This window comes from Bufo gargarizans, unplaced genomic scaffold (genome assembly GCF_014858855.1).
Source record: "Bufo gargarizans isolate SCDJY-AF-19 unplaced genomic scaffold, ASM1485885v1 original_scaffold_2179_pilon, whole genome shotgun sequence".
Taxonomy (NCBI): Eukaryota; Metazoa; Chordata; class Amphibia; order Anura; family Bufonidae; genus Bufo; species Bufo gargarizans.
The window spans coordinates 116,280-141,665 of record NW_025334675.1 but is presented as its reverse complement, the minus strand read 5'-3'; the positions used below and the strand labels follow the sequence as shown (position 1 = coordinate 141,665).

Here is a 25,386-nt window from a genome sequence, read left to right as displayed (position 1 = left end):
GAGATCACGTGGCTCCCGATATGACGATGTTATGTAAGGTGGCGGGTTAGCCCGTGGCATGCACTCTGCCCGCTGTCACCTGCGGCTGCAGATTGTACGTTGTCACCTCAGCTGGTGACTCACACAACGTGACAGACGATATGGACGCTGTCACCATCAGGGCAGAAGTGAGGATCTGGGCGCAGAGCCGGCAGCATCACCATCTAACAAGGCGGCCGGAGGGTTGACACCCAGCTTCACGGCGGGTATCCTCATACCGACAGTCCGGGAACTAGTCGAGGCCACCCCTTTAAGACAGGCGGGTATCCTCATACCGACAGTCCGGGTACTAGTCGAGGCCACCCCTTTAAGACAGGCGGGTATCCTCATACCGACAGTCCGGGTACTAGTCGAGGCCACCCCTTTAAGACAGGCGGGTATCCTCATACCGACAGTCCGGGTACTAGTTGAGGCCACCCCTTTAAGACAGGCGGGTATCCTCATACTGACAGTCCGGGAACTAGTCGAGGCCACCCCTTTAAGACAGGCGGGTATCCTCATACCGACAGTCCGGGTACTAGTCGAGGCCACCCCTTTAAGACAGGCGGGTATCCTCATACCGACAGTCCGGGTACTAGTTGAGGCCACCCCTTTAAGACAGGCGGGTATCCTCATACTGACAGTCCGGGAACTAGTCGAGGCCACCCCTTTAAGACAGGCGGGTATCCTCATACCGACAGTCCGGGTACTAGTCGAGGCCACCCCTTTAAGACAGGCGGGTATCCTCATACTGACAGTCCGGGAACTAGTCGAGGCCACCCCTTTAAGACAGGCGGGTATCCTCATACTGACAGTCTGGGTACTAGTCGAGGCCACCCCTTTAAGACAGGCGGTATCCTCATACTGACAGTCCGGGTACTAGTCGAGGCCACCCCTTTAAGACAGGCAGATATCCTCATACCGACAGTCCGGGTACTAGTCAAGGCCACCCCTTTAAGACAGGCGGTATCCTCATACTGACAGTCCGGGTACTAGTCGAGGCCACCCCTTTAAGACAGGCAGATATCCTCATACCGACAGTCCGGGTACTAGTCGAGGCCACCCCTTTAAGACAGGCGGGTATCCTCATACTGACAGTCCGGGTACTAGTCAAGGCCACCCCTTTAAGACAGGCAGATATCCTCATACCGACAGTCCAGCTACTAGTCGAGGCCACCCCTTTAAGACAGGCGGTATCCTCATACTGACAGTCCGGGTACTAGTCAAGGCCACCCCTTTAAGACAGGCGGGTATCCTCATAACGACAGTCCGGGTACTAGTCAAGGCCACCCCTTTAAGACAGGCGGTATCCTCATACTGACAGTCCGGGTACTAGTCGAGGCCACCCCTTTAAGACAGGCAGATATCCTCATACCGACAGTCCGGGTACTAGTCGAGGCCACCCCTTTAAGACAGGCGGGTATCCTCATACTGACAGTCCGGGTACTAGTCAAGGTCACCCCTTTAAGACAGGCGGGTATCCTCATACTGACAGTCCGGGTACTAGTCGAGGCCACCCCTTTAAGACTTGCCGGCCAAAATCAGTTCTTGGCCACCCATCACTGTACAGTCTTCTATTCAGAATTCCAGGAAAGCTGGGTGACCGCCCTGTATGAGCTGTACTGGTGACGGGGACGGCTATCTCTGCGCCGGGTGACGTGTCGCCAGTTTTATGCTGACTTGATTGATGCGTTTTGTAACACCTGTAATTATTTTCACAGATAGTGACATCGGGCGCGGTTTTATGGTCACTGTTTACATTGATCAACAGTACATGTCAGATTATACTGGAGGGGCGGCATGGTACACAGCAGATTATACTGGAGGGGTGGCATGGTACATGGCAGATTATACTGGAGGGGCGGCATGGTACATGGCAGATTATACTGGAGGGCGGCATGGTACATGGCAGATTATACTGGAGGGGCAGCATGGTACATGTCAGATTATACTGGAGGGGCGGCATGGTACATGTCAGATTATACTGGAGGAGGGGCATGGTACATGTCAGATTATACTGGAGGGGCGGCATGGTACATGGCAGATTATACTGGAGGGGGGGCATGGTACATGGCAGATTATACTGGAGGGGCAGCATGGTACATGTCAGATTATACTGGAGGGGCGGCATGGTACATGGCAGATTATACTGGAGGGGGGGCATGGTACATGGCAGATTATACTGGAGGGGCGGCATGGTACATGGCAGATTATACTGGAGGGGGGGCATGGTACATGTCAGATTATACTGGAGGGGAGGCATGGTACATGGCAGATTATACTGGAGGGGCGGCATGGTACATGACAGATTATACTGGAGGGGCGGCATGGTACATGGCAGATTATACTGGAGGGGCGGCATGGTACATGTCAGATTATACTGGAGGGGAGGCATGGTACATGGCAGATTATACTGGAGGGGCGGCATGGTAGATGGCAGATTATACTGGAGGGGCGGCATGGTACATGGCAGATTATACTGGAGGGGCGGCATGGTACATGTCAGATTATACTGGAGGGGCGGCATGGTACATGTCAGATTATACTGGAGGGGCGGCATGGTACATGTCAGATTATACTGGAGGGGGGGCATGGTACATGGCAGATTATACTGGAGGGGCTGCATGGTACATGGCAGATTATACTGGAGGGGAGGCATGGTACATGTCAGATTATACTGGAGGGGCACCATGGTACATGGCAGATTATACTGGAGGGGCGGCATGGTACATGGCAGATTATACTGGAGGGGAGGCATGGTACATGTCAGATTATACTGGAGGGGCTGCATGGTACATGGCAGATTATACTGGAGGGGAGGCATGGTACATGTCAGATTATACTGGAGGGGCAGCATGGTACATGGCAGATTATACTGGAGGGGCGGCATGGTACATGGCAGATTATACTGGAGGGGCAGCATGGTACATGGCAGATTATACTGGAGGGGCAGCATGGTACATGGCAGATTATACTGGAGGGGCGGCATGGTACATGGCAGATTATACTGGAGGGGCAGCATGGTACATGGCAGATTATACTGGAGATATGTGGCACACTGTAGCCGCTGGCGATGTTCCTTCCTGACGTGGCTCTGTTCACACTTATAACTCTTTTTGGGGGTTCTAGCGAGGATTCCACCAAGAATAGCGCAGGATGCAACCGTGAAAAATACCAGATCCTGTTAAAGACTCAAGGGAGATGTATGTCAGGTGGTGGCTGCCACCATGAGGACCCCGACAAACAGCTCCCTGTATCTCAGCCCCTTATATTTACATACCGTTTATAGATCACACTGACCCGCCCAGGAGGAGACCTTAAATCGCTGACTTCTTCCTCGGCAGCCTCAGACTTTACATAGGATATACAGTATGTGACACCCTACGGTACGACCAGAGCTTTATTACGAGCCGTCAGACACCTATGGACAACATCCTGTCTCAGGCCCTTTGGAAGAACCTACCGTAATTTGCTCTACCTTCATCATTCTTTCTTAAAGGGACAATACATAAAATTTTGAAAGTGTCCTTCAAAAATGTATCTCCTTCAGAATCACCAGATTTATGAATTCCTACCACTTAGCTCCTTCTAGTGATTGCAGAACCTCCTTACAACCCTGCATCTCATGGGTGGCTATAAACCTACAATGTGTGCCTGAGGGGAGCACCTACCTATCCAGCACCGATAGCTCCTCCAGTATATCTACCTCTCTTGGTAGCTGGATGAGATTCTCCAGGCCTCACCTGAGTGTGTGAGCTTTCTGTACTGCTGGTCTCCTCATCATCCGTAGTACTGTCAGCCACCCTTCCTCCCTCCGAGGACATGGAGTCTCCTTCCAGCTCCTCCACGGGGGGCTCCCATCCACAATCCTCCTTCCGTTCAGGGGACATGGACTTGGCTTTGCGACTGGCTGACTCCAGGCAGATTTGAAGCTCTGGCTGCCCCAAGAATGTTCCAGGACATCCGACAACCATGTGTGACCAAGACGTGAACCCTGTGGAGATGACAATTGTGAGATGGAACCTGATGATGTATAGAGACACATGTAGAGCTGAGAACCTCAGGACTGTGGATAGGACCTTCAGGCCCCTGCAAGGTCAAGACCACCCTACGACATTGCCCCGCTCATTGCCATCATACATCTCCAGCTCTCAAAGTGGAATGTAAGACCCGCTCTATAGACGACCTCCATTATCTCAGGGCGGGCAGCCATACAGTGAAATCAGTACGGACCCCCTCCTCCTCCTCAGGACTTAGGCCAAGAAATGTGGCAACCATTGCTTGGGACAGTGTATGGGAGTAATAGAAGGGGCATCTGAAGGCACCAAGACCCTAACCTCTCATTCCAAGGCACTTAAAGGGGTACTCCACTGTCCGGTATGTAGGGTTAACAGGAATACCCCTTCAAGAGTGCCATGTAGGGCCCTAGAGGTCACATCCCAGACCTTGGAGCCTGACAAGGGTCAAAAGGCCCCCGTTGTCCCATTTTAGGAGACCAGTTCTATATGCGATAGGTGGAGGAGACCCTTTATTTGACCTCCATTGGCAGCGCCCTGCTGGATCCTCTACACCTGGAAGGGAAGCAATTCCCATAGAAAGGGGATTCCTATTTCTGCAGTTCTCTAATCAAGGAATATTTGTTAATATGAGAAATGATCCCTTTAAGGATGGTCACGAGTGTTTTTACCCCCCTTTATGGGTGACTTCCCACGTTCTCCTTCAGTTTACGTTTCTCATGGTATTGACTGCAGCGGTCCACCACAAGGACTCAGCGCCGTCTCCTGGGACTCCTTGGACATTTCATTCTGAAAGTACGGGTTATAGGAAACACGAGGCGCCGAGGATTAGAGGTCGTGTTGTGCAATGGGCCACAGGCGAGCCGCACTCACCAGCGCAGCCGCACTTCTGCTTTCATAGCAGATGGAATATCCAGGGACTTTCTATACTTCTAACTGGGGGCGTGGAGGCCGGGCTGATGAGGATCTGCATGGAAACTCCCGGCATCTGCGGCTACCAAATATCTGGAAATCCTACTGGGGAAGCTGGGAAAGTCAGGAACTTCCATAAAAAGCCCAGAAAAGTGATAGAGAGATAGATAGATAGATAGATAGATAGATAGATAATAGATGGATAATAGATAGATAGATAGATAATAGATAGATAGATGATAGATAGATAGATAGATAGATAGATAGATAGACAGGGGATATGAGATAGAACCAGTAGGGGGCGCTGTCTTGCATGACACACAGCAGACTAGGGTCACTTGCTACATTTCTCTTGTACCTGAGTCTTGCACATTAAATATTTACCCCCCCCCCCCCCCCCGCCCCCGACACCTCATTGTGCTCACAGCAGGACAATGGTTGCACATGGAAACCACAACCACCTCCTCTAGGAGTGACAAAGGGACAGAATATGGAGCCGCCTCAGGGGTGGAAAATGTTTTCGGAATGTTGCAAATAACAACCCGCACTCTGTAATAATAAGGATATGGTCACATGACCAGCCTGGGGCAGATCAGCAGCTGCCTGACACCTTCAGAGCCGCTTATCTCCCACTTTGTCGCGTCTATGCGCGGGCACACATACCGCAGAGGCGGACCATGAGGAGAGGGTCACCAGCTTGTCCCCCTTTGCTCTGCGCTTTGTAAACCCACATGGGGGTCCCACTGTCCACGATCACAGCCAATCCACCCAGCACATGAGGGGTGCAGCAGTCATCGCCCTAATCTCCTATAGAGGACCCCTGGGACAATTTGGACCCAATCCAACAAGTGTTACTCAGATTTTTGGAGGGACTCAGAGGGGACCGCCATGGGGTCTTGTATCACCCAACCATTAACCTCATAAAGATAAGATAAGAGAATAGACGTTTCCATCTCACAATATGCGCTGGTACCTGATGTGCACAGCGCAGAGTCTACCTACCGCCCCCTCCCCCAGTGCTTGTGAATAGGCTTCTAATGATGCGCCTGATCCGCGGATCTCTCCGGAAACACCTCTCTTTGTTAGCGGTTAATGAGAGCCCGATGAAGCATCGCCTCCATTCACAACCAGATTTAATGCCTTGTTATTATTGTATTAAGCTAAGAAAGGGGGGCCATGGGGGCTCGCTTCAGCCCTGCTCACTCTGTTAACCTGTGCACTGCCTCTGTTCTCCACTTAAATGCATACATCAGATGCAGCAGAGCTGAGGTTGACATTTCTGGTCCCATCTTGATGCCTACTGCCCCCCTCCCCCACACATGCTACTATATGGCGGCATTTCAATCATTCAGCTCTGCTACATCTGCAGCAGGTGAGACCGTCCCTAGGTTAGCGCTGAGGCTGTCCACAGGACTAGGAGCCGCTCGTCACAACTGTCATGGGTTGGCTTGTAATAAACTCTGCTGCGCCCCAGCCTGGGAGTGGGAGCCGGGATGTGCTCCTTGGGTGTGACAGCTAGTCATGTTCCAGGTCAGACAATGCCATTATTTCATGTTCTGCCTGCCCCAACACGCGTGTGTGCATAGATACTTACATGCAGATGTAGCAGAGCTCAAGCTGTCATTTAACCCTTTGGGGCTGCATTGTTAGTGCATCATGATGATTTGAGGCATGACTCCACTCCAATCCTCAGCATTCAGGTGTGAGTGGAGCAGGGGCGCCCCACCAATGAGGCCGGGCGAGGCGATCGCCTCAGGCAGCACCAGGGAGGGGAAGAGGGGGGCCGCAGAAGGGCCATGGGCAAGAGGGGGGGCCGCGGAAGGGCTATGGGCAAGAGGGGGGCCGCGGAAGGGCTATGGGCAAGAGGGGGGCAGCGGAAGGGCCATGGGCGAGAGGGGGGCCGCGGAAGGGCCATGGGCAAGAGGGGGGCCGCAGAAGGGCCATGGGCAAGAGGGGGGCAGCGGAAGGGCCATGGGCGAGAGGGGGGCCGCGGAAGGGCCATGGGCAAGAGGGGGGCCGCAGAAGGGCCATGGGCAAGAGGGGGGCAGCGGAAGGGCCATGGGCAAGAGGGAGGCAGCGGAAGGGCCATGGGCAAGAGGGGGGCAGCAGAAGGGCTATGGGCAAGAGGGGGGCAGCGGAAGGGCCATGGGCAAGAGGGGGGCAGCGGAAGGGCCATGGGCAAGAGGGGGGCAGCGGAAGGGCCATGGGCAAGAGGGGGGCCGCGGAAGGGCCGTGGGCAAGAGGGGGGCAGCGGAAGGGCCATGGGCAAGAGGGGGGCAGCGGAAGGGCCGTGGGCAAGAGGGGGGCCGCGGAAGGGCCGTGGGCAATGGGCGCTTTCATTCTGGCAAAGGGGTTAGATTAAGAAATTTCAGTTTTGGCCTCAAGCAGCAGAAAGGCTAGGTGCACCCCTGGAGTGGAGTTCTCCCCAGTATGATCTATCTCACTCACAGGGCTCCAGGAAGCTGAGATATGTGGAGCTGTATGGCACTAGAGCAGGTAGCCGCCCATGACTTTCTTTACCTGATCAGATCTGCAGGGAATGGAAATCACCGGAGACCACTGGCTCAGCAGTATTAGGAACCCGTCAAACAGCGACCTGTATCTCAGCTTCCTGAGAGACACAGGAGGGTAACACACAGGATGTGAGTAAGGTTGTGTCCTGGAGCTGCACCTGACTGTCCTATGTGAAAAAACAAGTAGCAAGACACATCAAATGACAAACCTAGCTCTGCTACATCTGTATGTACACACCTACGGCTACAGGCACCGAGGACACCCATCCTCCTCAGAAGATTCCCATCGTTCCATGAGTTTCGTAAGAACAGGAACAGTGATCCTCCTCCTGTACCCAGAGAGATTAGCGAAGGCAAAGAGGAGGCAGGACCCGGAGGATGAGAGTTATCTGCATTAAAGGCAAAGGTATCTGAACAGTCATAATAACCATAGAGTAAAGGATGATAGAGAGATATAGATAGATAATAGATAGATAGATAGATACATAGATAATAGATAGATAGATAGATATGAGATAGATAGATAGATAGATAGATAGATAGATAGATAGATAGATAGATAATAGATAGATAGATAATAGATAGATAGATAGATAGATAATAGATAGATAGATAGATAGATAGATAATAGATAGATAGATAGATAATAGATAGATAGATAATAGAAGATAGATAGATAGATAGATAGATAGATAGATAGATAATAGATATGAGATAGATAATACAGTCCTGATCCAAAGTTTAGGACCACCTGCCTTTAAAAGGCCAAATCTGTGCAAAGATCTGGATTCATTGTCATCTTCTGTCAGGTAGTCACACGTTGTGATGGCAAAGGCAAAAAACTCTCCCTTTTTGAACGTGGTCGGGTTGTTGAGCTGCATAAGCAGGGTCTCTCACCGCGCGCCATCGCTGCCTAGGTTGGATGCAGTAAGACAGTAATTTGGAATTTCTTAAATGATCCTGAGGGAATGGAACAAAAAAGTCAAGTGGAAGACCCAAAAAATGTCCTCAGCACTGAGCCGGAGGATCCAATTGGCTGTCCATCAAGACACTGGACGATCCTTGACCCAAATTAAGGCCCTCACTGGTGCTGACTGCAGCCCCATAACCATCAGACGGCATCTGAGACTGAAGGGCTTCAAAAACAAAAAACGTCTTCAAAGACCTCGTCTCCTTGAACGCCACAGAACTGCTCGTTTGGACTTTGCAGGAGACAAGAGAGCACCCAACATGGGACATTCAAGGGTGGAAGAAAGTTTTATTCTCTGATGAGAATAAATGTAACCTTGATGGTCCTGATGGTTTCCAACGTTCCTGGCATGACCAGCAGATCCCACCTGAGATGTTTTCTGCGCGCCACAGTGGAGGGGGCGCCATGATGGTCTTGGGGGCTTTTTCCTTCAGTGGAACAATGGAGCTTCAGGAAGTGCAGGGGCGTCAAACGGCCGCTGGCTATGTCCAGATGTTGCAGAGAGCATTCCTCATGACTGAGGGCCCTCGTCTGTGGGGTAACAGGACAACGCTACAGTACACAATGCCCGCAGGACAAGGGACTTCTTCCAGGAGAATAACATCACTCTTTTGGCCCATCCTGCGTGTTCCTCTGATCTAAATCCAATTGAGAACCTTTGGGGATGGATGGCGAGGGAAGTTTACAAAAAGGGACAACAGTTCCAGACAGTAGATGGCCTTCGTGCGGCCGTCTTCACCACTTGGAGAAATGTTCCCACTCACCTCATGGAAACGCTTGCATCAAGCATGCCGAAACCATAACGGCGGAGCTACTCATTACTGAGGTCATGTTTGGAGGTTGAATTTCTGTTTTGGGGGGTTTAGGTCTTTTTTGGAGGTGTGGTCCTAAACCTGATCAGCTGAAAAACACCCTGTTTCAGTTTATTCGTTGTTTTCATTAAATTGAATGCTCAGAAAATCCTTTGTCTCCCTCCCATGTCTTCTTGTTGGATGTTGAAGCTCCACTTGGAACCTTGTGAAGATCCAGCCGTGATAAATAGGATTTTTGGCCATTTTTCAAGTGGTCTTAAACTTTTGATCAGGACTGTAGACAGATAGATATTACTATAGATAGTTGGCCCCGGGGCCCCTGCCGTTTCCCCTTTGTCACATACACAGGTCAGGGGTGAGGATCCTCGGTGTCCCTGACATGACGCGTGTTTGCTTTACCTGTTTGCACGGCGCGCTCTTAGCTACGGCGTCACGCCACAGGTGTTAACCCTATAGATGCCAATAGTGAGGAGCACGGCTGTGCACCAATTACACGAGGCCTGCAGACGTGAGTTATGGGCCCCGGACCAGCTGAAATCATTGGGCCCCAGTGTAATGCAGGGACAAGCCCGGTCACCCAGGGATAGCAGCTCCCAGTCTGGGTAATGGTGGGCTCCTGTGTGGGGGAGGGGGGGGTCTCTTCTATCACTTTGCAAGAGATGCCCCAAATAGGGCTCGGGCTGCAGAATGATGGCAGATTTTTCAAGGCCAACCGCCATCTTTCTTTTTGCACGCTATAGGGACACAATCCGCGGTTTGAAATGGAATCCATGTGGAAACCGTGTCCAGAAGTGGCGTGACCCAAACCTGCAGGGGAACTATTCTGCCCGTAGATTCCTCTGGACTGTGGGTGGATTCCCTGCAGATTTTGGCGACATTTTTGTCCATTCACACGGGGCGGATTCGCTATGGACTCTCTCTCCGGAATCCGGGCACATTATTTAATGAGCTGGTACGGGCACCACGTGGTGATGGACTGCGCCCACATTACTCACACTGCTATAAATACAGGGTGCCGCCCTCTGGTGACAGTAATAATGTCCCGTAAATGTGTACGGGAACATATTATGTATACGAGTCCTCGCCAAACCCGTCGTCAACCTGCAGCAATCTCCGGAATGTATGGCCTCCTCCCCAGAGAAGATACAGAAAACTGCAATACCAGACACAACCTGCGCACAGGGTGGCGCTGTTATCAAAGGCCATTCTGTTCTAAAACCTATGCAGGGTAGGGAAAAGACAACCCTCGAGGAAACCGCCAGGGCAGCCATTCTGGAAATCACCCAACTTTTCCCCAAAACAGACTACAGCGCCAACAGCTGGTGGAAGAAGGTATTACAGACGGTTCTTTGCAAATCAATAGGGATCATTGCCAGTCCCTAAAGTTTGGCGATCTCGAAATTTTGGCACTCATGGCTCATCATCAGGGGTTGGGGCCCTCTGGGTCATAGGTTTATGGGCCCCTTGCTCTTATGTTGCACCTGTATGAGGGGCTGTGGGCCCCCAGTTGTCCCACTGGGCACTACCCGGATGCCAGAATGGACAGTCCTGCTTGTTCACAGCTCATAGAGGGCAGGCGGGCAGCACTGACCTCACTGACCCCGAGAAGCTGCCCCCCCCCAGGCTATCTGTATGGGGCAGAATGCTACACTACACCCCCTCCTCCTGCGCCGACCAAATACTGCAGGTTTCTGCAAATATTATTCCTGGAAGGCTTCCCAGAAAGGGCAGCGACAGCACGACAGGGCAGCCTGGCAGTCAGGTGAGTATGGGGCACAGGCCGTAAATGCCACAGGGCGCCGCACCGACCAGGGAGACCGGTGTAACTGCCCCGGGGGCACATGTGCCACCCTTAGTATTACTGAATGCAGGTGTCAGGTCCTCTAGTGCATCCCTATAGCCCGGCCCCACACCTAACACAGCTGCCAAGCAAAGGATACTGAAAGAAGCTGGGTCCACAGCGGCACAGAGGATTTCAGGAGAGGGGGTGCACTGCTTTTGAGAGGATGGTGCTGCCTCCATGTTATTACTTAGGGATGCAGGAGTTGTGTGGGATGATGTGAGGAGGGGACACGTGAGAGGCTACAGACTGTACATTAGGCAGAGGCAGGTTCGCAGCAGCACAGAGGATTTCAGGAGAGGGTGCACTGATCTTATGGGGATGGTCCTGCCTCCAGGTTATTACTTAGGGATGCAGGAGATGTGTGGGATGATGTGAGGAGGGGACAACCTGAGAGGCTACAGACTGTACATTAGGCAGAAGCAGGGACCCCAGCAGCACAGAGGATTTCTGCAGAGGGACAAGGCTGCATGTGATGGAATAGTCAATATGGAAAAAGGTGAATGGTGAGAAGCAGGAAGTCATGGACTGAGAGGAGCACAGCAGCGCAGAGTATTTCAGGAGACCAATTTGATGATGCTAGTGAGGACAGGGCTGCATGTGACAGGAGGACATGAGCCATGAGGGGAAGAGTTAGAGGGAAGAGAAGGCTCCCCAGCAGCACAGAGTATTTAAGGAGAGCACCATTCCTGTGATACTGTGAGGACAGAGGCAGTGTCGTGAGGTGACCGGACACAAGTGAGAGGCCACAGACTAAGAATCAAATTGTGGAGAGTGCAGCACAGAGTGTTTCAGGAGAGTCACTTTCGTCCATGCTAATTGCCCTGTACAGAGCACAAAGTCACCACAAACCACACAGCGCAGAACGCCACCGGAGCGCAGAAGAGACGCAAAAGACGTTCACCCCCCTTACTACCCCCAACTTCCTGCCTCCGTCATCACGTACTCTCATCATCAACTGCGAATGTTCAGCATCCAGTCCACACAATCCATGAGCTAAATACGTCAACAGCTCAGATCTCCCCTGTTCGTTACAATGTATCAGCGCCGCTGATTGCATCGACTGGGAGAAGTCTTAGGACCATACAGGTTTTCAGCTTACTGACCGCAAGCAGAGATCTTAAAGATGGTGACTGACAAAGAAAGCTGAATTACACAATAAAGACTCTGAGCTTACATAAAGACTGAGCAGTCTGTATAAAGCCAGCTGATAGGGGTCCAGACTGTGCTTTGTATGCTTGCTGTCAGTGAATGGAAATGTTGCTTTCCTCTGAAGGCTGAAAAACAACACAGACCTAGAACTGATCGTTTTCTACAATTGCACCCTAAACCTATCAGCTGCTCTCCCTCGCTGCTTTCGTTACAATGTATCGGTGCAGGTAACAGGGATCGTCCTGGGGTGCTGACGTCAGAGCTCAGGATTTTCTAGACGGATGCAGATGTAAAATAACATTGGGGGTCATTTACAAAGACCGGCATTTGATTCCCCCTTGTGCTGCCGGGGGATGAGGCGTGTGCCTGTCATAAATTAGGGGAACCTGGCATAGAAACTACTTCGAGGATCGCAGTGAATGACCCCCATTGTGTGCAGCCCAGACAGTCCCCGAGCAGAACGCCTGTGGTCAGTTTGCTACAATGTATCAGTCTGGAGTCTAGAATTAGCTCACTTCTCTAGACTGGAGACAAATGTAGCTAGCTCTAGGTAATATGTTATGTAAACAACAGTGTTTCCATTCACTGACAGCAAGCACAGATTTCTGCTGATCCCCATGTTATAGCCGAGGTCATACATGAAGCTGTCTAGTACCACGGCACGAACTCCGCTCTAGAACCGCTGGCACGTCACCCGCTCCCCCCCCCCCCCCACCCCGGTGTATCTTGAAATGACTTCCTGATTCCGCAGCTTATCTCATTTTTAGTTCCTAATCTCATTGTCCAATTTACACTCCGCCATCACATGCAGAGCTCCTGCCATTACTTCCCTGACCTCTCACAGCCCCAAGGATAGATAGCACTGTTCATCCTGAGCCTCCTGGTTCATAAACAGAATGCCAGCACAACAGTGCAGACTGACACGCGGGCGGCCATCCCTGCTGTGCAGACTGGCAGCCACCTGGCAGGCACCTTTGGTCCCCAGGAGTCACCCCGGGGTGTGTCATCACAGCATTTCTCATATCCAGGTGAATTCTGCCCTCTGCTTTATCTCAGGCATAAAAATTACAGAGTTAAATTAAAGGGGAACTCCATCCCAAAAATGAAGACGAACGGACAGGGGTCTCTTCACTGTCCCAGCTGCTGGGGCACAAGGTCATGACAGTCTAATCAGACAGCATGGTGTGACCATGGACCAGGCCGTGTCACTGGCATACTCAGCCCATGCTGTATTAAAGGGGTATCCCAGCACCCCTCCAGTAGCTGTATCAGAACCTGATGATAATTTAAGGCTCCTGGAGGGGAACCTTTGCTTTGATGATAAGAATGGTGCAGATTTAGTAATATTCCTGAAGTGAAAATGCCGGAAACTCGCCATTATAAGTCGATGGCGGCCATTGCACAAAGCACCAGGCACAGCAACGCGGTGGAGGGGACCAGAAGCCATGACACCGGGGCAGACAGTCTAATGTGTATGAGGACAACAGAAAGACTGCAGAGAAGTGGATGCTGGAGCCCCTGGGTAGTGGAGGCCCCTAGGAAAGTGCCTTGTTTGCCCTCCCTTGATTCAAAATTATTGTCTGGCCAACCAGGGCACCAGATATACAGGACAAGGAGAGGACTCCACTAGATTGCAGATGTTGTCAGTTGTCAGGGGGTCACCATGATTAGAAGTGACGGTTGCACTTCTGTGATAAGAGCTCATGTGCCAGGAAGCATGTTTATATCATGAGAAGACGCGTCTCCAAACTGGTTCTGCGTGTATCATGACAGGACAGGGGCGGACGATTCCTGCCAGGGAATGGAGCAGCGTCGCTCAGGGCGCCCTCATTTCCATCATTTTTTTGCATATAGACCATGATGTCTGTCACCTCTGCTGTTATCCTGGAGGACACTGACAAGTCCCTTAAAGGGGCACTCCAGATAAAACTCACTGACTAGCGCAGGGCCTGCAAGGAACATCAATGAGAGAGCAAATCCCTGTGTCATGCTCCGCCCCCCACAGGCCGTGTACTGGGCCTATTAAACTGAAAGAAAAAAAATCTTTCTTTGTTGCCTATAGCAACCAATCACAGCGCAGCTTTCATTTTTCAAGAGCAGAGTGTGAAGTGAAAGCTGCGCTGTGATTGGTTACTATGGGCAACAGAGACAGTGTCATAAATCTCTTCATCTTGAAGCATTCCTTAAAGGGATTGTCCATGCAGGAATCTCCTGTCCATATGCCCTATTTGTGCATATGGATATCATAGAGAGGGGGGTGTCCTACATGTAGTATGATTTCCGCTCTGGAGGACTCTGTGTGACCATGGCTTCATGTAATAACTACATTTGCGGTACGCTCTCAGCCATGTTTTAAGCCCAATCAAGTTTCTGTCACTGGCAACAAGCAGAGATCTAGACTAGGGCGAGGAACTGGAAGACATTTTGGGGAGATATAGGGAACAGTCTAAAACAGAAACTGCCTCTGTTGCTCATAGCAACCAATCACAGCACAGCTTTCATTTCAAATTCTGTTCTGGGAAAATGAAAGCAGGGCTGTGATTGGTTGCTATAGGCAGCAGAAACGGTTGCATAAAACCCTTTGGGGGAGATTCATTAAAACTGGTGTAGAACTATCCCCATAGCAACCAATCAGATTCCACCTTTCATTTTACAAAGCTCCTTTGGAAAATAAAAGGTGGAATCTGATTGGTTGCTATGGGCAACTAAGCCAGTTTTCCTTTACACCAGTTTGATAAATCTCCCCCTCATCCTGAAACACTCCCTTAAAGGGGAAATACATGCAGTTATCCTCAGTCCATGTGCCCATATGGGTGTCAGAGAGGGAGTGTCCTACATCTGGACTCCCCGGTTTTAAGCAGAGTTGCTGTGACTCTGTGTGACTCTGTGTGACCATGGCTTCATGTAATAACTACAGTTGTATCACACTCTCAGCCATGTTTTAAGCCTAATCAAGTTCCTGTCACAGACAACAAGCAGAGATTTTGACTACGCAAGGAACTGGAAGACATTTTGGGGAGATATAGGGAGCTGTCTTTGTAACCAATCACAGCGCAGCTTTCATTTAAAATTCTGCTTTTGAAATATGCAAGCTGTGCTGTGATTGGTTGCTACGGGCAGCAAAGGCAGTTTTCGGTTGCTATGTGAATGAGGCCAAGGGCAGGCTGCCATTCCCTGTGTAGTGTGATACCCTCAGGTGTAACGTGAGGTGCCCGCCATTGTGCCATATGTCATAGGTGCCAGACAAAAGCAAAGGGGAGGGGGGGGGGGGGGTTCTGCCAAACTTTACAAGAGTGTGACTGAAAACGAAGCAGCGGGGCCATATAGTGTCGCCATCAGCCTCCTCTCCCCCCGAAAACCCTCCAGATGGTTCAATGCAAAAAAATAAAGTAAAATAAAATAAAAACCCTCAAGTACCACAAAAAAGTGACTTTTATGGGAATGTTTTAATGTCCTGGTAACGGCCGACAGCGAAGCCTTTTTTCACACAATTTCACAGTTGGACATTCATGTGTCTTGAGCTGAAAGCGTCCATTGTGATTTACTGCGGGGAGCGACTCCTTCATAAAAAGAGGGGAAACAACCCAGTAAAACCGGAACAAAAGAGGCCGAGGAGTCCTGGCGAGTAACCGGCGGAAGAACCAAGAAAAACGTGCAGGCTCAGAGGTCAGGAATCTGCATCCAAGATGGCGGCATTCAAGATGGCAGCATAGCGACCACTAGTCCACCAGTAGAAATCAGTGGATAAAACCCTCGCAGTACGTCTTCCTCCATCAGCGGCTCTGTCTGTAACTGGGAAAGCTGGGTGACCGAGAACATACCAAGAATCGTACTATGCTACGGAGCGCCACCATAGAGACACATCGATCTGCACGGGAGCTGTGCACACAATACGATAGTAGATTTTTAATCCTGCCGAGCGGCGAAGCAACTTCATTTTTTTTTTTTCCATCTTAAATTCATTTGTGCCGTAAAATGGTTGTAAAAGTATTCACACCCTTTAAGGAGGACTGCGGTAATCAGATCGGTCGGGGCAGATTGGGTTACAATGGCCTCCACTGTTTCAGGTTCAACGCCGACCGTCTGTGCATGGCGATAGGTGGTGACGTGTGACAACACCTGTGACCTGCTGTGTCCATAGGTGTCAGAGAGGCGGCATATGTTCCTGATAGCAGGTAACCGTATACAATGGGAGAAGGACGACCCCAAACATGTCCCCAGGATGCTGCTTTGTCCACCATGCTTTACACTGCAGCTCAGCTTGTCTGATTTCTAAAATCATTGTAGATGACCTGCAGATAAATGTTGGCTGACAAAGGGAGGTTTACCAGGTACGACATGGGCGAGGAGTCGGGGAAGGGGGGGGGGGGGGTTCTGCTTTAAATCTCTCCGAACGCCCCCTTACATGGCAGACATTGTAGGTTCTCATTTCCGTTCCTAGACCGAGGGGTAAAGTCCCCGGGATAATGAATGCCAGACCCGCCGGAACATGGGATCAAAGGTAAACAGCAGTGTGGCCATTACACAGGCAGAGCCGTCAGATGAATACCGCCATTCAGTACTTCACCTTGATTAAAGTCAATATGGCCTGCCCCTGCCTCCCAGACATTTCACATTGGAATTTACCAGTAAACATATGAAAGATGCTTCTCATCAGCAACAACAATACTGATTATAGCGGTGCAATTACAACCGCAACTCCGTGACCAGAAGGACACATCTGCACACATTGTGAGAAGAGGACTCCTTTTAGGAACAGTTTTAAGGAGTAGCAAACAGGCAATGAGAGCCCGCATTTCCTTAGAGACCCCCTTAAAAAATTTAAATCCCAGGAGCAAACTAAAATGGTCCAGCAGTGTATGGAGGTATTATGTGGGAACTCTATGGCAGTATTGTGTGAAGTGGTATTAGCGCTGCACAATGTTGGCAAAAGAAAATATCAATATTATGCGGGTACTATATAGCGGCATTATGTCTGTTGTATATAGCAGCAGTAACCTGGCACAATATGGTGATATTATGTGGGCTGTATATAGCAGTATTACCTTGCTACTCTATGGCATTATGGTAGTATGATGTGGGTTCTATACTGTAGTATTATCTTAGCACTATATTGAGGTGTTCTGGTATTATGTGGGCTCTATATAGCAATATTATCTTAGTGCTACATAGCAGTATGGTGGAATTATGTGGGCTGTATATAGCAGTATTAATTTAATGCTATATGGCATTATGGTGGTATTATGTGGGTTCTTTACTGTAGTATTATCTTAGCACTATATGGCGGTATGATGGTATTATGTGTTCTCCGTACAGCAATATTATCTTAGTGCTACATGGAAGTGTGGTGGTTTTATGTGGGCTGTGTATAGCAGCAATAACTTGATGCTATATGGTGGTAATATGTGGGATCTATATAGCAGTATTACCTTGATGCTCTATGGCAGGCATGGCCAACCTGCGGCTCTCCAGCTGTTGTAAAACTACAACTCCCACCATGCCCTGCTGTAGGCTGCTAGCTGTAGACAGTCTGCGCATGCTGGGAGTTGTAGTTTTGCAACAGCTGGAGAGCCTCAGGTTGGCCATCCCTGCTCTATGGCATTATGGTAGTATGATGTGGGTTCTATACTGTAGTATTATCTTAGCACTATATGGAGGTATTGTGGTATTATGTGGGCTCTATATAGCAATATTATCTTAGTGCTACATAGCAGTATGGTGGAATTATGTGGGCTGTGTATAGCAGCATTAACTTTATGCTATATGGTGGTATTATGTGGGATCTATATAGCAGTATTACCTTGATGCTCTATGGCATTATGGTGGTATATGTGGGTTCTATACTGTAGTATTATCTTAGCACTAAATGGAGATATGGTGATATTATGTCAGCTCTGTATAGCAATATTATCTTGGCAGCATGGTGGAATTATGTGGGCTATATATAGCAGTATTATCTTGTCACCATATTATAGTATGGTGGTATTTTGGAGGCTGGAATGATGATAAAACCTGTACAAATTCCTGGGACCGGGGGCTACATTGCTCAATGTCCATGGCCCCCAATTCTTCTGCACCGCACCTGTGTGTCCACGGCGCAGGGGCATTACCGCTTGATTGCCACAGCCCAATTTCCCCAGGTTTTGGGTTGATTCCCTGCTCTTGTATTGCTGCTGACACTAGACCAGGGGCCGGGGAAAGCTGGGTGACCGCTATCGTGGAGCTGTAATGTTATCCGTACTGGTGTCAGCCCGGTGCACTCTACGTAATGCTGCACGGACGGGAACTAAACACAAGGAGACGACAGAGTAAACCTGCAGCCCCCCACAGCGACTGCGACCAAAGAACATTCCGCAGACTGACTGAAGGGTGGGAGATTACACCGGCAGAAAGCAATCCTCACCAAGGGCATCCGGGGATAGATGGATGGATAGATAGATAGGATGGATAGATGGATAGATGGATGGATACTGAAGATGCCACTTCTATATTTTTACCCATCATTTACATAGCGCCCTCCTATTCTGCGGCGTCGTGCAGCGCAGTCTCTCAGCTCTGCCCTTCATTTGGATTCGCCGAAATAATCGTAATAACAATGAATCTTATATAAAAACCGAATGCTTCTCCAACTCTTGTGAAACTACAACCCTCAGCCATGCCCCTGGTGAGAGTTCTAGTTGGAGGTCACTGAACATTCTCCAAACCTGCAGATCACGTTCTTCTGCTAATAAACTTTTCCTTCCTGTGACTTTTCATGAACTTCACACTCGCCTCTCGCCCTCTTACCTTACACGGTGGGGTCCTACAGTGAACCAAGGGCGACGTCCCCAGGAGAAGGCGTCCCGCAGTCCCGGTCAGAGCGGTGCACTAGTAACAATGTAGCAGCTCGTAGAGGAGTCCCGGCAGAGCTGCACTGGCACACTGTGACACAACTAGTGATTCACTATGCTCACAGCGAGGACACACCCTCTGCTGCCTAATCCTCCCCCTCCTCTGTTTACCCCTTCACCCCCGCCCCCTTCCACTCTCACAATAGACCTTACAGTTTCACCCTTTTTGTTACATTTACATTAGAAACTAATTAGTATCTGTCGGGAGGATGAGATGACTACGGGGCCGGCAGAGCGGTGCAGTAATCACGGAGTCCATGGGGGGACGCCACCGCGCAGATTTACTGATCCTGTCTAATAGGCTACATGCACACGACCGTATGTGTTTTGCGGTCCGCAAATCGCGGATCCGCAAAAAAAAAAAAGCAGATGATGTCCGTATGACATCCGTTTTTTTTGCGGATCCATTGTAACAATGCCGATTGGCTGTATATATCTCTATGTAGTAATCTCCTGAGCTCCCTCTAGTGGTGGCTGTATATATCTGTATGTAGTAATCTCCTGAGCTACCTCTAGTGGTGGCTGTATATATCTGTATGTAGTAATCTCCTGAGCTCCCTCTAGTGGTGGCTGTATATATCTGTATGTAGTAATCTCCTGAGCTCCCTCTAGTGGTGGCTGTATATATCTGTATGTAGTAATCTCCTGAGCTCCCTCTAGTGGTGGCTGTATATATCTGTATGTAGTAATCTCCTGAGCTCCCTCTAGTGGTGGCTGTATATATCTGTATGTAGTAATCTCCTGAGCTCCCTCTAGTGGTGGCTGTATATATCTGTATGTAGTAATCTCCTGAGCTCCCTCTAGTGGTGCTGTATATATCTGTATGTAGTAATCTCCTGAGCTCCCTCTAGTGGTGGCTGTATATATCTGTATGTAGTAATCTCCTGAGCTCCCTCTAGTGGTGGCTGTATATATCTGTATGTAGTAATCTCCTGAGCTCCCTCTAGTGGTGGCTGTATATATCTGTATGTAGTAATCTCCTGAGCTCCCTCTAGTGGTGGCTGTATATATCTGTATGTAGTAATCTCCTGAGCTCCCTCTAGTGGTGGCTGTATATATCTGTATGTAGTAATCTCCTGAGCTCCCTCTAGTGGTGGCTGTATATATCTGTATGTAGTAATCTCCTGAGCTCCCTCTAGTGGTGGCTGTATATATCTGTATGTAGTAATCTCCTGAGCTCCCTCTAGTGGTGGCTGTATATATCTGTATGTAGTAATCTCCTGAGCTCCCTCTAGTGGTGGCTGTATATATCTGTATGTAGTAATCTCCTGAGCTCCCTCTAGTGGTGGCTGTATATATCTGTATGTAGTAATCTCCTGAGCTCCCTCTAGTGGTGGCTGTATATATCTGTATGTAGTAATCTCCTGAGCTCCCTCTAGTGGTGGCTGTATATATCTGTATGTAGTAATCTCCTGAGCTCCCTCTAGTGGTGGCTGTATATATCTGTATGTAGTAATCTCCTGAGCTCCCTCTAGTGGTGGCTGTATATATCTGTATGTAGTAATCTCCTGAGCTCCCTCTAGTGGTGGCTGTATATATCTGTATGTAGTAATCTCCTGAGCTCCCTCTAGTGGTGGCTGTATATATCTGTATGTAGTAATCTCCTGAGCTCCCTCTAGTGGTGGCTGTATATATCTGTAGTAGTAATCTCCTGAGCTCCCTCTAGTGGTGGCTGTATATATCTGTATGTAGTAATCTCCTGAGCTCCCTCTAGTGGTGGCTGTATATATCTGTATGTAGTAATCTCCTGAGCTCCCTCTAGTGGTGGCTGTATATATCTGTATGTAGTAATCTCCTGAGCTCCCTCTAGTGGTGGCTGTATATATCTGTATGTAGTAATCTCCTGAGCTCCCTCTAGTGGTGGCTGTATATATCTGTATGTAGTAATCTCCTGAGCTCCCTCTAGTGGTGGCTGTATATATCTGTATGTAGTAATCTCCTGAGCTCCCTCTAGTGGTGGCTGTATATATCTGTATGTAGTAATCTCCTGAGCTCCCTCTAGTGGTGGCTGTATATATCTGTATGTAGTAATCTCCTGAGCTCCCTCTAGTGGTGGCTGTATATATCTGTATGTAGTAATCTCCTGAGCTCCCTCTAGTGGTGGCTGTATATATCTGTATGTAGTAATCTCCTGAGCTCCCTCTAGTGGTGGCTGTATATATCTGTATGTAGTAATCTCCTGAGCTCCCTCTAGTGGTGGCTGTATATATCTGTATGTAGTAATCTCCTGAGCTCCCTCTAGTGGTGGCTGTAATATATCTGTATGTAGTAATCTCCTGAGCTCCCTCTAGTCGGTGGCTGTATATATCTGTATGTAGTAATCTCCTGAGCTCCTCTAGTGGTGGCTGTATATATCTGTATGTAGTAATCTCCTGAGCTCCCTCTAGTGGTGGCTGTATATATCTGTATGTAGTAATCTCCTGAGCTCCCTCTAGTGGTGGCTGTATATATCTGTATTGTAGTAATCTCCGAGCTCCCTCTAGTGGTGACTGTATATATCTGTATGTAGTAATCTCCCTGAGCTCCCTCTAGTGGTGGCTGTATATATCTGTATAGTAGTAACCTCCTGAGCTCCCTCTAGTGGTGGATGTATATATCTCTATGTAGTAATCTCCTGGGCTCCCTCTAGTGGTGGCTGTAGATATCTGGTATGTAGTAATCTCCCTGAGCTCCCGCTAGTGGGTGGCTGTATATATCTGTATGTAGGTAATCTCCTGAGACTGCTCTCTAGGGTGGCTGGCATATATCTGTACTCGTAGTAATCTCCGGAGCTCACCTCTAGTGGTGACTGGTATATACTCTGTATGTAGTATCTCCTGAGCTTCCCTCTAGTGGGGGCTGTATATATCTGTATGCTAGTAATCCTCCTGAGCTCTCTCTAGTGCGGGAGTATATACTGTATGTAGTAAATCTCCTGGGCTCCTCTAGGGGTGGCTGTATATATCGGTATGTAGTAATCTCCTGAGCTCCCTCTAGTGGTGGCTGCATATATCTGTAGGTAGTAATCTCCTGAGCTCCTCTCTAGTGGTGGCTGTATATATCTGTAGTAGTAATCTCCCTGAGCTCCCTCTAGTTGGTGGCTGCTATATATCGGTAGGTAGTAAATCTCCTGAGTTCTCCTCTAGTGCTTGGCTGTATCATCTATGTATGTAGTAATCTCCTGAGCTCCCCTCTAGTGGGGCTGGCTGTATATATATGTATGTAGTAATCTCCTGAGCTCCCTCTAGTGGTGGCTTTGTATATATCTGTATGTAGTAATCTCCTGAGCTCCCTCTAGTGGAGGCTGTATATATCTGTATGTAGTAATCTCCTGAGCTCCCTCTAGTGGTGGCTGTATATATCTGTATGTAGTAATCTCCTGAGCTCCCTCTAGTGGTGGCTGTATATATCTGTATGTAGTAATCTCCTGAGCTCCCTCTAGTGGTGGCTGTATATATCTGTATGTAGTAATCTCCTGAGCTACCTCTAGTGGTGTCTGTATATATATATCTGTATGTAGTAATCTCCTGAGCTCCCTCTAGTGGTGACTGTATATATCTGTATACAGTAATCTCCTGAGCTCCCTCTAGTGGTGGCTGTATATATCTGTATGTAGTGATCTCCTGAGCTCCCTCTAGTGGTGTCTGTATATATCTGTATGTAGTAATCTCCTGAGCTCCCCCTAGTGGTGTCTGTATGTATCTATATGTATGTATATAACCATATCACTGCACACCCCATATGGCTGTGCTACCTCTATAATCTGTTCTCTGGAGCTATTTTCAGATGGGGTCGTACAGATGGCCTGCAGATTAGGGTCATTCCTGCTGTGCCCTTCTCCCACACCATGTAGATTGTAAACCATGTGCAGGGCCCTCTCTCCCTCTGTACCAGTCTGTAACTCATCTTTTTAATCCTTAGTGCAATTGTCTGTATTATGTATGTGCACCGCTTATCATATGTACAGCGCTATTATATAAATAATAATAATAATTGTGAATGATTCTTATACTTTGATATTTACATTGGAAAAAATAAATCGAATAAATAATTGGCAGTGGAAAAAAAAAAAAAATAATAATAATAATAATAAATAAAGTGGCACCGCAGATTCCCGCTGTAGGAGTCATTGGTCATCATTGCCCGTACAATAAGTTTGATCAGTCACTATATGGAGCGCGTTTTAGATCTGTGCCGCTGATCTCTGCCGGCCCATGCTCTGTGTCTGTGTCACCCCCTACATGTCCTGCCCTGCCGCTTATCTCTACCAGCAAACATAAAAATAGCAGCACAGCTGCTCGCCGCCACAGCGATCTGCACGTACACAGGTAAGCGCAGGCATGACGCGGCGCCCCCTGCTGCTCAAACCCTGGTAGAAATGTCTGTATCTGGACCAGGATTCTTTTGCATAGATATAACATTTGCATACAGAGTTCTGGGGCCTAGCTATAGGGGGTACGGAGGTAGCAGTCATGCCGGGCCCTGGAGCCAGGAGGGGGCCACATAACAAGCCGGCCCCTGGTAGATGGGGGTAGATAGGCTGCTGCAGATTTAGCACATACATGACAGGCCTTTACATATAGGTCGGTCATATGTGGGTGATTGCAGCAAATGTCAGCCATTAGTCAGCGCCCTGTCCCCCGGCCAGGAGCACGATCACAGGGTCTGCAGAGTCCTTCATGTCCTCTTCAGTCACATATGCAACCAGACAACACCTCGTCTGTCAGCGGGGGTAGAAGCCACACGGCAACTAGCATCCTCAGCCATGCCGACACCTAGATGACTCCACCGCTACCCGATTCCTCCATCCACCTCATCACCATCACCTGCTGCTCCATTCATAAGGGGTTAAGGACCCCTGTTCTCCTGCATACGGCATACATCTCCAACACGGCACAAACCTTTACTACCGCTCATACCCCAATAGATATAAATGCACAGTCAGTAAACCAAGCATGCATGTGTATAACTGACCACTGCCTGTGCCGCTTTAAAGCCGCCATCTACAAACCCCTGTGAACATTCAGCTTATAATGGGAATGCAGATGTGATTCTCCTCCAGGTGAACATCGGACCTGACATCTGATGTTCATGAGAAAGTCATAAGACTCCTGTGTATTTACCGCATCAGGTGCCATTAGCCTGCTGATAACAGAAAACACCGCAACATCAAGTGCTCCCTATGTCATAGTCAGAGGGCGCGTGTCCGCAATAGGGGATGTGGAAATTATCCAGACATATACCTGTACATTGGGGCGGTATTATTGTAGTTATATTCTTGTACATAGGAGCAGTATTATAGTAGTTATATTCTTGCACATAGGAGCAGTACTATAGTAGTTATATTCTTGTACATAGGAGCAGTATTATAGTAGTTATATTCTTGTACATAGGAGGCAGTATTATAGTAGTTATATTCTTGCACATAGGAGCAGTATTATAGTAGTTATATTCTTGTACATAGGAGCAGTATTATAGTAGTTATATTCTAGTACATAGGAGGCAGTATTATAGTAGTTATATTATTGTACACAGGAGCAGTATTAAAGTAGTTATATTCTTGTACATAGGAGGCAATATTATAGTAGTTATATTCTTGTACATAGGAGGCAGTATTATAGTAGTTATATTCTTGTACATAGGAGGCAGTATTATAGTAGTTATATTCTTGTACATAGGAGCAGTATTATAGTAGTTATATTCTTGTACATAAGAGCAGTATTATAGTAGTTATATTCTTGTACATAGGTGCAGTATTATAGTAGTTATATTCTTGTACATAGGAGCAGTATTATAGTAGTTATATTCTTGTACATAGGAGCAGTATTATAGTAGTTATATTTTTGTACATAGGAGCAGTATTATAGTAGTTATATTGTTGTACATAGGAGGCAGTATTATAGTAGTTATATTGTTGTACATAGGAGCAGTATTATAGTAGTTATATTCTTGTACATAGGAGCAGTATTATAGTAGTTATATTCTTGTACATAGGAGCAGTATTATAGTAGTTATATTCTTGTACATAGGAGCAGTATTATAGTAGTTATATTCTTGTACATAGGAGCAGTATTATAGTAGTTATATTCTTGTACATAGGAGCAGTATTATAGTAGTTATATTCTTGTACATAGGAGCAGTATTATAGTAGTTATATTCTTGTACATAGGAGCAGTATTATAGTAGTTATATTCTTGTACATAGGAGCAGTATTATAGTAGTTATATTTTTGTACATAGGAGCAGTATTATAGTAGTTATATTCTTGTACATAGGAGGCAGTAT

At 48.4% G+C, this 25,386-nt stretch overlaps 1 protein-coding gene across 2 annotated transcripts in view; it reads right to left on the bottom strand.

The window, feature by feature from the left end:
• The window catches only part of LOC122924052 (pleckstrin homology-like domain family B member 3), a 50,774-nt gene extending 31,622 nt beyond the window's left edge, over positions 1–19,152 (bottom strand). For both annotated transcript variants that reach the window (XM_044274967.1, XM_044274968.1), the window contains exons 1-2: positions 19,020–19,152; positions 3,762–4,012 (exon numbers count right to left, since the gene is read on the bottom strand). In XM_044274967.1, the coding sequence (XP_044130902.1) occupies positions 3,762–3,992 (231 nt within the window). In that variant the 5' untranslated portion in view covers positions 3,993–4,012; positions 19,020–19,152. The remainder of the gene's footprint in view (positions 1–3,761; positions 4,013–19,019) is intronic.
• Positions 19,153–25,386: the final 6,234 nt, after the last annotated feature.